At 34.2% G+C, this 19,228-nt stretch overlaps 1 protein-coding gene across 1 annotated transcript in view; it reads right to left on the reverse strand.

Moving 5' to 3' along the window:
• Positions 1-1,636: 1,636 nt before the first annotated feature.
• LOC149786791 (uncharacterized) overlaps positions 1,637-19,228 on the reverse strand; it is a 103,368-nt gene continuing 85,776 nt past the window's right edge. The window contains exons 23-25 of the mRNA XM_089977289.1: positions 13,552-13,844; positions 11,179-11,661; positions 1,637-5,246 (exon numbers count right to left, since the gene is read on the reverse strand). Of these exons, the coding sequence (XP_089833415.1) occupies positions 4,941-5,246; positions 11,179-11,661; positions 13,552-13,844 (1,082 nt within the window). The 3' untranslated portion in view covers positions 1,637-4,940. The remainder of the gene's footprint in view (positions 5,247-11,178; positions 11,662-13,551; positions 13,845-19,228) is intronic.

Genomic DNA, 19,228 nt, shown 5'->3' on the forward strand with positions numbered 1-19,228 from the left:
GCTGCCACCACCAGAGACATTGGTACCTATCACTATAGCCCAGACTATAAATCCCAACAATTTTGACTGGTGAAACTGAAATGGTTGTCGTTACTGAGATTCCAGCAACACAATGACCAACATTTACTGCTATGGCAAGATCACAAATAGCACCTACAAGCAAACACGCGCAACTGTATTTTGCAAACGGTGACCAGGAAATTGATAACAGAGTAATAAAGCAATGAAGCATACAGGTAAAGTATAATGACAATACTACCTGCAAGGAGAGAAGTTATAAACATTGTGGGCCAGCACATGCTGTGCAAATACTGTGTGGGCACAGAGCTATTCCAAATCACGGTTACATTGGAAAAATTTGACAGCAGAAGATCTTTATACAATGCTAACTGTAGGTAAGGTCGCAGACGACCTGTACAGATAGAATCATTGAAGCATGGCGTTGCAAGTTTATGGATACCATGGTAAATGAAATGTATGTACCAGAAAAGACATAATTATTAATTTATATGGAGGTTCGTAAGAGGATAAAGACATGCATACATATAAATGATGTAGCCCAACCCTAACTTGTCACGATAAGTATGACTGAATGTTGATGAAAATAAACACGACCCAAGTGTTGCCTATCGAAATATACATCAGCAGGACGCGACAGAATAAACAATGTATAGAATGCTAACCTGTACTTGTCTGACCAGAGCGGAAGAAATACACTAATGTGCACGAATGTATACATTACACACAAAATACCTGACCAGACAAGTGAACATAGCAGCGTTATATAGACGTAGGTGCGACAATATATATTATGAGGCAATACTTTTAGGGCAAAAAGGCCGATAGACCGCCAGTGCAAGGAAAAACATTGAACGTGGCTCCCTGACACTACGAATGCATAGGAATAGAAACTATATACCCGTTCGTGATGGAAGTACACATACATAAGAGTTTTATAAGCACTATAGACTTGCACGTACACCATACTTATAGCCCGGACTGAATGTGAAATAACTGCATGTGTGACGACAACAAAGTATTGACATCTTTTAAAGGCAGAATTTTGACAAAGAAAAATGTTGAAACTATAGAGGGAGTTTACTTTCCTTACAAGTGAACAACTCTTTCACTTTGCAGTGGTGTTCCATCTACGTACATTCGGGATTTTTCTTGGTCTCTCGTAACGAGAGCGTGCTTCTTGCATAAGCTGAAGTAGTAATTTATGTATTTTTAAGTTTTGACGCCAAGTTTTATAGCTAAATGGAGATCCCTAACAGCCAGATAGGTCAGCAGAAATCTTTTAGCTCCACTGAACTAATAGTAGTATCGGGGAGAGCTGGATTATTTAAATAGCAGTGGTTCTCCTACGCTTTGATGAGAAGGTAATGTATTTGAAGAAGAAACTGAGCAGACTTTCAATGTTTATGCAAACACTAATACAATAGTACCTACATATATGTCTCATAGATACAAAATAGGGGACCAACTGTCAATAACATACGACATTGTCATACATAAATAACACTCTTTCTGAGATACTGAATCGACCCATCATATAATTTATCCATGTGTTAATGCTCATAACAAATACATGTACGTTGGAATTTGTATTGTGGCCATTACAAAAAAAGTACACTAAAATGTTCAATATTTAATAGCACACAACTATATATTAAAATGTAGCACTCATGAACAGATACTGAAATAATTGGAATATAATTTTCACATGATTGACAAACATATGTTCTAGTACAAAACATGTTTTTAACATCCTGCAATGACTAAACTTTAAACTAAGTAACCTTTTACATTCTGCTACATGGACTTAAATATATCTACGATCCTGTACTTTAGATACTGCTCTAAATTTGCTACCTTCTAATCAAGAGCATTTAATTTGTATTGTACAAGTGTTCCAATTTAATTCAAAGTATGTTTTGAGCAATTTGGGTGAAAAATATATTTTGACTTACCTGACACTGAACGTTGGAACGTCTATTTTCCATATTGAAAAGTGTAATTGTATTATTTTTTGAGGTCCTTATATTAAGAAAAGTACAAAAAGAGGTAATACCATAAAATGTAGGTCCCATTAAAATGGCAATAAAGGTTTAAATATACAATATTAATGCAAATGGTCAAGGCACCAATGATGATGATGAGATAAGCTAATTTTTTGATATTCTCCTTGGTCTTTAATTAATTGCACAAAATGATAATCCAGGTGAAAACGATACCTTAGTAATAATATTGTGGCATTGTGTATGTTAAATATTGCGAACTATTTCATTTTTCCTTGATTTTGTTTATTATTTCTTTTTTCAATTAAGATCTGCTACAGTCTAATCTGCAAACAGGATATAAAACCACAGATGTGTGTCTATGTAATTATTATTATAGGTCTAGAAGGTGAGGGACCGCAGTGGTGTGTATGTGTACAGGACAATATCCACCAATTAGTGTCATGACAGTTTAAAGACTGTAATATTATACCAATTGGTATATTGTACAATGTTCGTTAAGATCATAATATTAGTCATGCATTCTTGCAGTGTCTTAGTTACAAAAAGATGCGTATGCGCAATATTTACAGAAACTTAATGTCATGTAAATTAAAAAATGTCCATTGAAATTTCCAGGAGATATTTTGGATAACTTATTCAATAAAATAGCCTGAAGTGTCGCGACCGGATGTCTACAACTATACCACAGATACACCTGGTAAGCATTCTTAAAAAAATAGTTTGTTGACGTAATTTTATACCATGTTGTTCAACATTTTCTTCTCTACACAATTCAACTCGATCATTATAATATCACAAAGTAAAAGAAAACATGGTAACGTAAAATCCTGGATGTTGTATGGAAATCACATTATAAATACTGAACATTGTTTACATTTTATCCTGGCACTGTAGCTAAAGAAATGTCATTTATGACGATCTTTCATTTGAGATACATGTTAGAGTAACCATGTTTTTAAAAAAACAATAATGACCTAAAAAATTATACCCATTTCAGCTATCATCCAGCAGTGATACCCAAAAATCTGTGACATTTTTTATGTCTCTGCCTTATGGCTGTATGTACAAAAAATACAACATGGTTTTAAATATGTAGTCATCATTGAAATTGTTATATCTTTGTTGTCTTAAATTATTATCAGAAAGTAAAACACCCTACAGCACCATGTCACTATGTGGATAAATCTATTACTGACATCCCATTTAACCCTATCTCTAAAAATACAAGTATATTACATCAAGAGTGGTGTCATGTCAGACCAGTAGTACATTCAGAATACTTGGCTTTGAGGTTCAAAAAAATATGCATTGAGAGTTAGTACAAATTGTATCAGATTAGATTTTCTCAGCAATCACATATATTTATTTACAAGCAATGCAAAAACAAAAATTATTTTAAGTTCACTTTACCAAGCATTAATAATGTGCAGAATATACATACATATTTATGTTATATAAATAATACTGAAGCAATACAATATTATTACTGCCTTTGATTAGCTCAAATATGTAGCTTACAAAGACTGTAAAATTAAATTGTTTCAAATTGTATTACTATGTGGTAAATGGAACATAAGAAACAAAACAGTAAACCTGTAAATATTTTAAAGTCATTTTCCTCACAATATGATATATTGCTGATATGTAATGTCTGTCTGACGCCATTGGAGTTGTTTTATGCGAAAGGAGGTCAGAAAAACTAGAATATTAATATTACAAACCAATATCTGCCTTGATATCATCATATAGCACAATATAGAAGATTAACTTAAAATTATGCAGAATGAGCAGTGTAGGATGATTTGGAATGTCTTGTCCCCTTCTGATGCGAGCTGAATATTTTCAACTCTCTGAAAAAAGACCTTGTGGTTATGATAGTGATACTCCTAAACAGTTTTTGGCCAACAAACTTCCTGCTAGATGTACAAAGAGCCTTATATTATGACAGGTCTTCAAAATAACACTTGACCACGTTTCAACAATCAAAGATGCTAACATATTTATTTGTAACGGTACCCGTGTCACTGTGTAACGAAAAAAGCTACGAAATCATTCAGTTTCAGTTGCTTGCGTTGCAATTAGTGATGACACATCATATATTAAATGTGATGGTATGATGCTATTATGAAATATTAATTGTTATTAGCTTCCCATGGAGTGGTGGTTCATACCAAGGTTCTCCTGGTTCTTCTTCTACCTGTTATCCTGGCCACCCTGTCATGCAATGAGAAATGGCATTAAACCCAAATCAACAACAATGACATAATAACAAACATGGGTCTGATGGTTGTTCAAAATGAGTGTTATTTGCATCTGAATGTTTTCCAACAGTTGATAGAAAAAACCAAGTATGTTCCAAAATGTTCTAAATGAGATCAGACCCTGACCTGCTAGTACATTATTAAAAAAATCAAATATAGAACTATATCATTTACACCTGGAATATGTTATACATGTGCATATACAGGATGTTTGAAACTTACTTTAAAAAAGTATTCGCAACTGAAAGGACAAATATACTGGTGTGATGGATCATATTGCTTAAATCACCAGATTAAATGGCAAAAATTCCAGATGATGATTCAATTCAACAGAAATAATTTATTTGAAAATAAGGAGACATGTACATTTCAAGGCAAAGTCTGGCCATTACTTGGACAATTTTACTGCAAGCCTAGGAATTTGATGCAATTGGTAGAGTAAACTGTTTCTAAAACACCAGCTATTATGTCTTGAACATAAACTATACGTAGACGAGATGACTGTTTTTCGTTTCTAGTTAATATGCAAACCTAGTAATATTTTGACTTGTCATAAATGCATTTAACAGCAACAGCAAATATAAAGAACAGTTATCCATCAAAATACATGTCTCAAAAATGCACAAATTTATGATACAACATTATGTATATTCATCTACAAAAATGTCTTTCCTGACTTTTGTCCTTGAGGTAAATGGTATTGTCCGGGGTTCACAGTGGATATCCGCTGAGTCCCATATGTATGAAATCCGCTATACGGATTATATGATACATTTCCAGCTATGTTTTCTGAGCTACGACGGTAAATCTGCGGACCCATGTATGCCATATGAAATGCGGAATAATGATAATCTTGTGAACGTTCTGTTGAGCCTTGCTTTGGCTTGCTCTGTTTCTTGGCTGTGATTATGTCCTTTGCCTTTCTTGCACTGGTTGAAAAACTTGGTCTGTTTGCTTTAGACTGAAAATTGAATTATGGGATAATGTACTGATGATTAAATAATATTGCTTAATGTCAACATAGTAGTGTTAATATACAGAACAATCCAGCCATAGTAGGTCTCCTTATAAAGGACACATCTCCTTAATACCCACATTATTATTTCTTATCTCCATTTTTATTAAATTACAGTATTTACCCTTCATGAAAAGGACAAGGAGCCCTAGAATGTCAATTAGAGACAGATTGCATTGTACATATTAGACCATTATACTAAAAAGGGAATTATGAAATATGTATGGGGTAATACAACAGCGGTGTTCTATCATTTGAGATATTTACATTACAAAATTGGATTATGTTTTTGCTTGTTGAGGATTTTATGATTCCTTCAACCCGTTATCCAAGTCAAAAGTGTGTGATAAAACAATGTTGGAATAAGAGGGAAGTATCAAATAAAAACTAGAATTAAACAATGAATTTAATCTATAATGTGATGTAATGTACGGATAAATAAACCTGCAAATTAATGCCAAAGTAACTGTTTTAATGAGCTCTTGTCAAAGTAGGCTCAAGAAGAATATGTTTGTTTCATTCATGCAAACATTGGGAATTGCATGACAGTTTATCTCCAAATTAGTCATCTGTCAAGTCAGATATGATTTATTCACTCGGCTTCGTGCACATATCTGAACGAAGCAATGTGAAGAAACTGTCATTTCTCATCTAAACAAAATGTGAGCTAAGAAGAGAAAAAGACAACCAAGCTGACTATTTGAAATGAATGAAGTTTTTTTAATGTAAAAAGTATCTGAATCTCGTCTTTCATCAGTTAAAATAGAAATATGTGTCATTGAAATATTCATATATTTGCTGGCAGAGTTGTACTGGACTGTATGGCTTTTTATGTGTCCATCATGTGACCATGTGATCAATATATTAATCACTGTTTCCCCTGTATCTTTGGACTACTCTTGCTTTTTGTAAACATATGACCAACTGTGCTCAAAAGGTTACTTGCTTATTTGATCAAGCTGATACTTCTTTGTATATTGGCAATGTAACTTACCTTCAGCATCATGAAACAATTCTTTGTAACAAGATGTGCCTTAGGAACACAATTTGTCACATGAACTCAAATTCAAATTGTACAAAGAATATGAAGCACATAAAAATTATCTTTAATACATTTTTGCTAATGCATTATTATGGAAAACATAATCTTATCAGGTTCTTTTGGTAGTGTTAATGTAACCCATGGGAGAAGCTCAATATATAATGGAAAATCAACAGATAATGTTTTATTAATGATAAGTAGTGACCTATTTATTTCAATGAAAAAGTCCAAGTGCACATTGTACTGTTCCATTAGAATGTATCAAAAGAGATGCAAATATACAGTTATTTTTCTGCATATTGATAGTGTCTCTCCAAAGCAGAAACTTCATGCAATAGTTCAATATGTAGCAAACTTCCACCACGAGTCCTTACTGAACCTTATCACTATCAATACAGGTTACATAATTGATTTTGACTGGAATCAATGACAATAAATCAGATCAGACACAAAAATTGTTTGCTGTACAAAATGTTTATATTAACCGAAATTAAAGGGATAATTAGTTCTGCTTTGGCATAATTAAAACACCTCACAAATTATAGAAGCATACCATTAAGTTCCACACCTGTCCATGCAATAGCGTCAGAAAAAATTATGCTAAAAGCAAGATGGTTATCATGAACACTACATTATATTTCCACCCAGTACATAATAGTCTTATGTGTTGGCACTATTAGGATATGGTTGACTGATGATTACTCACCAATGGGCTTTAGTCAACTTAACATTTTATCAATTTATGCAATCTTGAACTAAATATAATGTGCAAAAACCAATGTTGTCTTAGAAGACTTACCACAACCCTGAACTTTATACTTACAATCTATACACTTCTTTCCTGAACGAAGTGCAAGCCTTCCGTTCAGATTTTGTGTAATACAGAAAGTGCAATTGCCATTCGACTTGTTGACTCTCAGATAGGTAGCTTTTTTATTACTCCATGTACAAACTGTTCACAAAGACTGGTGAAGGTCTGTAATACTGAACTAATGTTATGGTGAAGAAATGTTTTCTTATTTCAGTCACAGTGATCTAATCCTCAAATATTTTGATAGCAAAATCAACAGCCTTCTTTCGTACACTATGTGCAAGACATCCACAAAGTTAACTTAGATATAGAGTGCAAAACCATAATTTTTGTGCAGAAACAAATTCATTGTACATGGTCAGTTAAGTAAGTTATGATGCAAGCACTGATTTGTATTACGTCTTCTTGTCAAATATAGGTGATGTCATAAATGTTTGGTAAATGCATAGGATTATTGTGTTCGAACAAATTTAAGGTATTTTCTTTATCAGTAAAGTTAGTTTGCATACAATATTTTTCTGTTTTCATTTCAGCATTTTATTTTCAGTAATACGCTATTTTATAAAATTAAAAAAATATGTAGATTCATAAGCAAATAACTAATAACATCTTAATCTCCTGAATTGTTAGTTAATGATGTTATTTACACAAGAGCGACAGCAGTATCTTGACTGCTAGTTTGAACACTATCCCCCTGCATAGTAGTGATTAGTTGGTAGTATGACATCAGGTAAGGTGCATCAGGGCAAAAACGTATGTAGATCTGAACTTTCATTAAGATGGAGGCTAACAGTTATCTGGTGTCTATGAATACAGGAAGTGTGACACAGATGTCAGTTTAGTAAAGTGTGACGCAACTATCAGTAAAGTGTGACATATATATCAGTGTAGTAAAATGTGACACTAATATCAGTGAAGAAAAGTGTCTCATAGCTACCAGAGGTAAAGTGTGATATGGGTATAAGTGAAGGTGGATACATGTATCAGTGAGGTAAAGTGTGCCACAGTTGTCAGTGAAGTAAGGTGTAAAACATTTGTCAGTGAAGTAAAGTGTGAAAAAGTTGATTGCGTAGTACAGTGTGTACAAAGTTGACCGGTTCAGATTTTGGTTTCCAAAGTTGCTTTTATTATAGCAATCTACTCTGTAGACTTACTGAATGTAAATACATGGTTTTTAAACAACTGATTTAAATACATTGTTCTTAAACAATTCATAGCTGATGTTACGGTTATAACCATAATATGTTTGGCCCATATGTAACGAGGTGAGAAATTTTATATACAATCTCCCATATATTTCCTGTATGATTTGGGGTGGTAAAAGGTAACTGTATTCTGCGTATTGAAGAACACCATATATGTTTGATGCAAATTTTATCCCATGGTCATGACGTTACAAATCAACTATTGAATATTCAAATAGAAAATTGAGGGGTGGCATTTGCGAGAAAAAAAAAACATCCGCAGACACTTGGAACTTGTAACTGACAAAGTAAGCAGTCCCAAAATGTTAATACCTTTGTCAGATTGTGGATACAGTTAAAAGTAGATTCATATGTAGACCTGACAGATGATGTACAACAAAGAGGATGAGAGAATTTCGATTGGTGTGTGTGGAAAACTTCTTTAGTCAACGGCTACAAGGTGGACTTTTGCACACGATAGTAAGATCTATTAACAAGGGAACTTGAGAAACAGTTTGCCTTTCTTTTGAATTGAACTAGTGAAGTCAATGCCTGTTTGCTAACTTCAAAGCAGATGATAAAGGATGTCGACGATGGCGGCTCACTACACGTGCAGCTATCTATGAGTTAGATCTCGTTACTTATAAAGTGTCGTTAAGGATACACTCCCTTAGGGTGGCAATGGCATTAGGGCCAGCAAAAGACATCTCTTGCAAACTGAGTTACCAATATTGACATAGTAAACTGGAAGTGTCTTAAGGTACTATGCTGGTTAGAATGATTCACGAGGGTGCCTATATAAACAATAATAAGCATTATGAGGCAGTGTTACCTGTTGGAAAGACCCAATAGCATTATATACATCTAAATCAGTAAACCGTCCCGTAGACACTAAGACAAGATGATATATATACATTTAACTGTAAGTATCCTGTCTCAGTGGAATTATGCATGAAATAAAATGGGTTTTTCTATATCACTCTCCTGACATGCACTTGTGAACACGGTCATATCAATGTGAGGGGACGCCATCACTTCCCGTGCATGTATCTACCAAAGAAGCCAAATTGTGTTAAGATGGCAAAGTGATAACATAGAAAGTTAGGAAACTGTATCTTCGGTGGCAGGAATAACAGAAAGGATGGAATTTTATAGATGGAGTCTACTTCCCTTGTAATATGAAACTCCTTCAACTTGTTCTGAGGTAGAAAACCTCCAAAATGATTGTATGGATTTTGCAAGGAATATTGGGCTTTATAGAGCATTCTACACATTATGATCGGAAGAAGTACCTGACGATTTATTGAGAGTCTGTGTCAATCCAGGTATCAATATGAGACAACTCTTTATAACTGCCACCCAGGTAGGCATATATCTTTAATAAGTGCCACCTAGGTGGGCATACAGCTTTTAGCTTTTTACCTAAAATGTTTTAGTCTGGGAGGGCTGAATTTGCAAGATAGTAGTAATGCTCGTAAGGTATTATGACGTATTTGAAGAAGAAATACAGGAGATAAACAAGACAGGGCTGAATTTGCAAGATAGACGATGCGCAAGAGAGGGCTGAATTTGCAATATAGTAGTAGTGCTCGTAAGGTATTATGAATGAGAAACATAATAGGGGAAGAAATACGGGAGATGCACAAGAGATGATCCATTGATAGGATATATATCAGGTGGCATATCCTTATGTCTCAAACCAGGGGCATGACCCAAAGGGTAAGAATAATACATGAAGTAAGGGAAGAACTTTAACCAAAAACCGATAAACCAACACATGTCCCGAACATCATTCATGAACACAATACCTCATTCTAAACTGGAACCCAGATGAACAAACGGTAATGAGAGACTACTCTTTACTCGAAGTTGAGGTAGTTAAGGAAATATAAGTGAAAAGGATTTGCTCATGTATATATTTGTTTCTCAGAATCTGATGCCAAACAAAATTATCTTAAAAATAGCTGCAATTGATGTTGCATTAAAAATAAACTTCAATGCAGATACAAATTTGTTTTTATATCAATTAAAAAGACATAAATCGTAATGCGGATCCTGAAATGATTATTTGGGTTTACAATCTACCATATATAGCTGTTTTTTGTAGGGTTTAACGCCACTTATCAGCACACGATAGGCTATACATGGCGGCCAGTATTAATGGTGGAGGAAGATCCCGGGAAATCCTCGGAAAGAGCCACCTTCGTTCGATCTAATAATGGGAAGTTTTCTCACATACACACATTGGCCGAATCCAAGGCTCGAACCCATGCAGACAGAGGTGAGATGGCAGTTATCCGTAACGGATAGCGTTTTAGACCATTCGGCCACTCGAGACCCCTCTACCATATATGTTTACAAACAAGCCCAATTTAAACGATAAAACAATGATTTGCCAATGCATACTGAACTAGCAGAGCAGGGTCTATCTTGTTTGGTTTAACTGATTAGATGATGGCATGTATAGTAACAGTTATCATCAATAATAATACATAACAAGACAGAATATGTGAACTAAGCAGTGAGACAAACACACGTTTTCCACATAAATCATTGTTCAGGTAAATGACGATGTATATTTGGGGAACATTCTTGTATTTTGCACGATTAACGAGTCTGGTCAACAAATATACATATGTTTTACTTTATAACTGATTACAATTATAGCGAAAATGCATAGATCGATCTTATTAGTAAAATGTTGACTTAAAACATCTGTTCTTGGATACACGATGATTTTGTCATGAAGTTATCATTTGGAAATCCAATTATCCTTACACAGTCTATCTCCTTCAATTTCAGTATAATGTATATGCATGATCGCACTTTTACATGCCTTACCTTGTGTTCCTCGTCTGATCTACTTGATTTACTGGAACTTCTGTTGCTTTTATAATCTTTGGAGTGTCCGCTTTTTGAAGTACTAACTGGAACACTGACACCTGGTGGTGACTGACGTTTATAGTAGTCTTCATCTTTTGAAACTCGCTTTGGTTGTGCATTTTCCGATTTGTCATGCTTTGTACTCTGTTTTTCCCTTGAGGAACTGAGACCTTTATCAGGTGAAATAATCAGTCTTTCCTTTGATGAAGTTTGATCTTGATCATATCTACTACTTTTGTTATATACAGGATCATGAGGGTCAAATCCAGATTCTGTAAAAAGTTTGTAATAGCTCAGTGATGATGTATGCCCATGTCTTTGGTAGCCAGTGCCATCTGCAGCTGCTTTGAGAGTATCAGCTAACCATGGTTCCAATCCTGCCTGGCATTCACCTGGGTTAGAATGTTTTCTAGAAGCATCTATGTAGTCATATTTTTGACTCTGTGGATACAGATGAAAATGTTCAACAACAAAAATAATGAAAACATAGAAAATATAACACTTTGATAAATCTGGCAAAGAACTTTTATTTTTATATGTTTAATGTGGACTTATTGAAATCATTACATTAAGCATAATGCAATAGTTTCAGTAATATCACAAAGTGCTGATTAAATTAGTATTAAATTTTAACTAGGGGTGTTAATACATTCATGTGCTAATAACACAAATCAAAATACCAATCAAAATACCAATATCCAAATTAAAAATCTGCCATAAATATAGACTCTATTGAGAAACGAATTCTACGGAATTGATAATACAAACACCAAATATTACTACAATGACATTTGATGTAAACTTCAATTTTTCTTGACATCACATGCATTTCCATGTCTTTCCGGAAAAAAAACCACAAAAGCTCCTTGGCTTTATTGACATATGGAAGCTCGGTTAAATGATATATTTAGTTCAGACTTAAACCATGAACTTGCAGACATCTTGAGAACATAAAATGAATCAATTTTATGATAAATTGTTTTGATTCACAGTGCTGTGAGTTTTCGTAACTCAACTGTATGTATTGTCTCTTTTTGTATATGAATATAGTTATATTAAACCGACATGAACAAAATGTGTTGACTTGATGTATGTAAACATGATCCAGACATAAACAAAAGGCACAAGTGGGCCTGAGACTGCTCACTTCGCAGACATTTGCCTAATAACAAAATACAAGGGCAATTAGTCAAGAAATCTGGACCAGTAGGATGCAATTTTGTTTAAATTTCGTACAATGTCATTAGATGCATATGGTATAGAGTAATTGTTTTCAAAGTTGCTCAGTGTTTTGTTATCATTATTAATAAGTCTGATGCTAGAACATTACTGTCTGGCTTATATTCCAAGGTTCATATACTAGGATGTATATGTCAAAGATGTTTAAAATCTGTCCAGCAGTTATCTGTGATTACGTCACAAAAATGATTTTCAATCTTTGGTAATATCTGCCATTTGTCAGATAGCAAATTGGCATCATGGGTATAAATTTAGGAGGCCCTTATTATTTGAACATTTTGCTGTGAAATTGGATCAATTTCCACAGATTATGTTCAGTTTACGAAGCCATTTAAAGTTTTTTCTTCTAGGTTTAGTAAAGTCAGCCACATTTGATGGTGGATTGGCATTATGGTTACAATTGTTAAAGCTGTATATGCCAGAATGTTTTCGTTATAGTTTGGCTAAACCTTTACAAACATAAAACAACTGGCAATCTTTCTCACATCCCCATAGTGGTTGAGCCTGAGACTCAAACTGACATGGACAGAGGTGAGTGATATGTAAAACAAATACATTAGACCACTCGAACACCTTTTGAACAAATTTGAAAGGCCTTCATACCAGGATCATTTCTGTCATGTTTGGTCACATTATATTTCAAAGATTTCAATATCATACTATTTAAAGAATTTGTTTCTATCTTTTTTCTAACTGACTGTTCTGTGTCTAGTAAAAGTGGATATAATCGAAGAATGTTGGAATTATTTGCAGTGGTTTTCATGACAAAATGGTTTCTACCAAATTTGATGACATTCTGTCCAGGAGATTTTGTAAAGTTGCTCATAGGTTCATATTATTAGTAGGGGTCACATATGACAGTGGATCATCATCATTTGCATTCATTGAAACCCCTGCATACCAGAATGTTCGTTCCCTAATTCAGTCATAATTGGTCGGCTTTTTTCAGACGTTTAAGGTAGCAGTTGATTGCATCTGCAATATGGATGCAGGTATGTACCATACGTTCAATTGGCTTTGTGGGAAACCAGTGTAACATATGTATTTTATAGTGAAAAACCACTGTATTACATGTACTTTAAATTTGCATACCTCTCCATTACGTTTAGAATATCCAGTATCTATGTCAGCTCTGCTACTAGCATTTGCTGTCATGAGTGATGTTGTGGCGACTTGGGCATGGTCATGGTCTCTCCTGACCTCTGAATCACGAAGATTATTTGATATTTTCACATCGTGTATGTTAACCTTATGACCACTCCTCTTGTCTTGAATATTTTTACTGGACTCTGCATGTTCATTATTTGGTAGACCATCTTTGGCATATGATTCTTCCTGCTTTTGTATCTTTATATCAGACCCCAGGACATAATTCTTGCTAGAAGCTACAAAGAGATATTGTTAGTTTGTTTTCAAAATTGATTTTGTTTATTTTGTTAATCAATGTTAAGCAGACTGATATGTGCTATTATACTTAATACGTCAGCACACATATTCATTTGCAATCTAGGTACAGAAAATATTCAAAATGTATATTTCAGAAACACTTTGAATGCGAGTTAAAACAGTTTGAAAATGCTTTTTATCTGAGATTGAAACAGTTTGTAAACACTTTGACGGGTAGCCTGGAGTCTGCAAACAGCTTTAACCACAATCAACTGATCTTTGATCTTTATATCTTAATTTCAATATCCATCTTCAAAATAATAAGTACAATCCCTCTATAAACTTTGCTCAATGTACATAGTCTTTAACAAATGATGTTAATACAAAATACATTGATATCTGACAGACACAGTGAATATGAGTGATGACATGTAGACCCGGAATCAATATGCATCTTCGTTATCTCCAACCACAAACCATCCACACAGCTTACTCCAGGACGGATGTGTAAAAGAAATGTTATTGTGCAGGAAGAATTTGTTTTCCTTTCAGTTGTAGTGACAACATTTTCACCTCAAAATCAATAATATGAGTTTTCTTCTTTAGGGCTATGCCTAATTAATGTAGGTCAATTTTAAATATGTAATTGTGAGAACAGGTTATTCAATCCATTTGAATTTAAGTAATAAAAGGAATCTCTAGCAAACAACAACTACCAATACATTTTAACCAAGGTTGTAAATAATTCATAACGTGTATGAATACAAAATCAAGCTGGGTTTTTTCTCATGTTTTGGAGAAACTTCCAGCTTTTGGCATCACATGATTTGGTTGTAGCCAATCAAGGCTTTGTACTAATTTGCATCTAAACTGGTACTCATTTCGTAATCTTTCAATAAATCTAAAAATCAGGTTTGATAACAGTCCATTCACATAAGAGTCACTATATTTAACATTACACTCATTATAAGAATGTTAGTGTTAAATATGGCTAGCTGAAATGAAGTTAAAGACAAACTATATTAACATCAATTTGATAAGTGTCACATATCAGGGCTTCATCATTTTCATTCAGTATCATTTATATGTCATATGAAGTCATACATAAATAATTCCACCTGAAACCTTTAACGAACACTTGATAATGAGTAAATGTAGCTATAAACAAAATTTGTATGTGGTCAGATATACCAGCTTATATCATGGACTTTCTTAACTCTAACCTTCATTGATATCCATCATCATATGCGACATAAACTAGAGAGATTCAAAACTCAGTTTGGTAAGTGGGATGGGTTGCAAGATTCCTTTGAACATGTTTGCATGTTTGCACTAGTTTATTCCTCAATATAGAAATTTTAAATGTCAGCACACATTTCTTTCCTGAACAAATGGTATTATGATTAAGGACAACTCCATAGTGGTTGTACTAATAAACACATAAGGCAAGGCAGAATTGCACTACACTACACAGGTGTATTATTTTTAATATGTACAACTGATACTGTTTGAACACTAATTCATAGATTATCCAAAGGGGAAAAAAACCATCAGTTTCAGTAAGAATTTAGACTGACCTGGACATGACTGTGCTGCGAAAAATATTCACTTATTGTAAATGGCTGGAGACAATGAATATCATGACGGTAATTAGCATGTATTGTTATGTCAATGATCATTAAGTTGTCAGCAGCTGTTATAACAATATATAGTCAGCATCATGCTGCGAAGTAAAATGCTTTTATTGTATTCTTTTGGTCTGAAAGTTTTACAACGGGCTAATCATTATAATAAAACTAAACAGTCTTGTGTCAGTATATTTATGTTGCCATGATCATACATTTACCTGCAAGTCCCCATTAACATGAACACAACATGAAAATATAATACTTTAATGGTGTGAACATTAAATGCTCAGCATTATTGGATGTTTGCAAAACAGTCATCATTCATTTCTATTTTTTGTGAAAGATATTCTACAGACCCAAAACAATTTCTGCAAAGTCAAGATAAGACCATTTCTATATATTTTATATCATTAAATGTCCTAAGGGTAGGTCTGTTTGTTTGTTTCTTTGTTTGTGTGCAGTGACAAATTTAAATTTACCAGCCACTAGAAACTGACAATACATGCACCCACGCACTCCCGCACATAACAAAAAAATAAAAACAAGAGCTTGAAAAAACCTGTATGCCTTTAAAAAAATATTTTTTTTTTTATGTTAAAAAACGATTGTTAACAAAGCCAGAGAGTCTTACTCTAAAATATGTCTCTGCCTGAAATAAGCCGCCATATATCTCTTCATTGACTGCCAATTAGGAAACCTAAACATCAGAAGCAGTTTCTCAGTGAAAATTCCATCATGATATGCCAATCCCTTTAACATAATTATTGATACCTAGATTTTAAAGATGGCCACTCTGACAGCCATTCTACATATCCATATCATTAGCATTTAGGATACAAAATACATAATAAGATATGGTGTGGTGAATCCACGTGTCAATATGACTTTTTGGTCAGAAAACATGAATGGAATTATAACTTTCACAGTAGCTATTGCAGTAACCATAGGGGATCTCCAAGTGACAACAGTTTCATTTAGGACCAAGTAGACTATAACTGAATGTATGTGTAAGATTTGTGGCAATTCTAGAAGTACTTTGGGAGGAGTAGCAATAAAAAACCTGTGCTAAAGGATGGATGGAGTATGACTGATGGATAGCTGGCCATTCCATGAATTCTTCTGGTCAATGATCAATCCAGCTAAAATGGGGATCATAAATCAACTATGAAGCAAATTCATTGTTGTAAGTTTAGTCCAGTATTCAAGACAGATAGCCTACTTTATTCAAGATGATAATGTTTATGTTGATATATCATCCTTACCTTCTTGAAAGTAAAATTAGGTGTGATCTATGAAATCCTATTGATCACAATAAGATGAAGTGTCCAGAGTAGGAATTATTGTCAATAGCTGATTCCTCATGTAATTAATGCAGAGGTCGTCATGAGCGATATTGATCCATCCTGTCAGAGCTGCATTGAGAGCGGTCCATCAATAAAAAGATATTGCTGATTTTGCCTGCCAACTACGAAAGTAGTGATGAGGCAGGAATTATAAAATCGGTGAAATAATTAAGATCTAATGCTCTAAGGGGAATATCCATCTCTCTTGATGATTCACATCCACTTGTTTTAAAAACTGTATTTTCTTATTCCATAAGATCACAACGAGCAGGTTCAGTAACTCTATGGTGGGATGCAACACCCGACATCATGGTTTCTTAATTCAGATGAGTGAATATATCGATTTCTAGTGATTATGTTTGGATTAATGAGGTTGGTCCAAGTTCACATTTGAGTGAAGCAATCAGGATGAGACACTCCGAGTTACCGATTCATATATCCACTCCTGGACCTAAGGTGTTGTAGAAGTGTAAATGTTTGATAATTCCATTTAATAGAAAATGCACGGATTATTCAGGCTTTTCTATCCTGGTCTGGTGCGACAAAGGCTGAAGTAGTAGGAGACTTGCTCCGCAAGCCCTCTATGTTCACATCCTTAGAGATTGTGATTGCCAGAAGATGTGTAAGCATATGTGTTGCCAACGCAAGTAAAAGGTGCCTTCGAGACGTAACATCGTATGATTGCCAATTGTGAGAGTTTGTCCAATGGTTAAAGGTCCGGTCTTAGAGGAGTCCAATTAAGAGACTCATGATTAACTCGTCCCATGCTGCAACGAGCAAAACATGGCCAGTGAAAAAATTGTTTAGCAGATGAATTGCTTTAAATAAGCACGTAAGTTACCATTGCATTTATTCATGTCTCATTCTCAGGGAACACACTTGTTTTGCATGAACATTAATTGCAGACCTAGTTAACCGACCCTTATTATCCAAATTGGCAAAAGGGTTATGAGGTTAGAGACACTCTTATTACCAGGATATTAACAAATTCAGGAGGGTAACACTTGAAATCGTATAATGTTCCAAAATAAAACTAGTCTGCTGCTTGAAGCTTGTTCAAGGCAAATCACAAAACATCTGGATGCCATGTGAGCGGTGGCATGAATTCATGTCTATTGCAAGTCCATACTGATTGCATAACCTTCACAATGGCCTGAATTATGACCCGTTATTGCATTCCATCATAAAACCCATTATCATAAAAGATTTGATAGAATGTGCTTAGGACCAAATAACAAACGCTGCATTGTAACTGAAGGAACTCTGGCCAGATGATTGGTATGTGCACTGAACATGTTACCGAATCCCCAGGAAACAATTGTTGGGGCCTCATGTCATCATGGTAAATATTTCCCATTCAGCCATGAAAGATTGAAATCTTCACCTTACCTGGATATATGATAATGGTAGGATATGGGACTAGCATGCAACACGCTGAGAAATGAATGGTTACATAGAATGCTGGTGAGAACGATCGACCTCCCTCTGACTCCACTTATTCAACCTGATCATAAATATGAGAATGTATTTGGTTGTTAGTGTACCTTAGGTAATGATTAGTCCTTAAGGTATTGGTACATAGCATTTAATCTTTTCCCACCTGTTGTAAATTCATTGTAGCAATTAAGGCTTTATCATTTTGTGCCTCTAGGTTATAAAGTGATTATATCATGCATATGATCACGCTTATTAAAAGTGAGATCCAGAGTAGCATGATATAATCTTTGGTCTAAATATTGAGAAAAAGGCTGATCATATGGTCAAGACGATGCAAATCAACTCATGGGTATCAAAATGGAAAACATAGAAGGCATTGGTGATAATATATATATATATATATATATATATATATATATATATATATATATATATATATATATATATATATATATATATATATATATATATATATATATATATATATATATATATATATATATATATATATATATGTATGCACACAGATGGAGCTTATAAGTGAAAACACAATCGATCTTAAAGTGTCAGTAAGTGTTCCAACTGTGGGAACAATTGAAAGAAGAATATTCCTAAGATAATTTTCAGATATGTCTAAACTGTTTACATGGCAGATGATGCAGAAAAACAAGGACATACTCCGATGTGATTGGTTTAGAAACTTGAGTCCAAACCTGTAGGACAGAGATACACTCAACCGAGTAAGATCTAATAATGATGAGGGTATTTGAATGCCCAATTCATCGTTTATAGATTAAGGTAGTGAAGTCAATGTATCCTGACTGGTATATGAGCAGTAGAGAAGAATGTTGAAGCTGGTGGATCACTACACTTGCAGTACGTAGGAGTTGGATCCTATTACTTCTAATATATTGCTAAGTAGAATCTTGTGGGGGGGGGGGGTCAAAGGCTTGAGGGTAAGTGAAGACATCTCTG

The sequence above is a fragment of the Sinohyriopsis cumingii genome, chromosome 12 (assembly GCF_028554795.1).
Source record: "Sinohyriopsis cumingii isolate HCF-2022 chromosome 12, ASM2855479v2, whole genome shotgun sequence".
Taxonomy (NCBI): Eukaryota; Metazoa; Mollusca; class Bivalvia; order Unionida; family Unionidae; genus Sinohyriopsis; species Sinohyriopsis cumingii.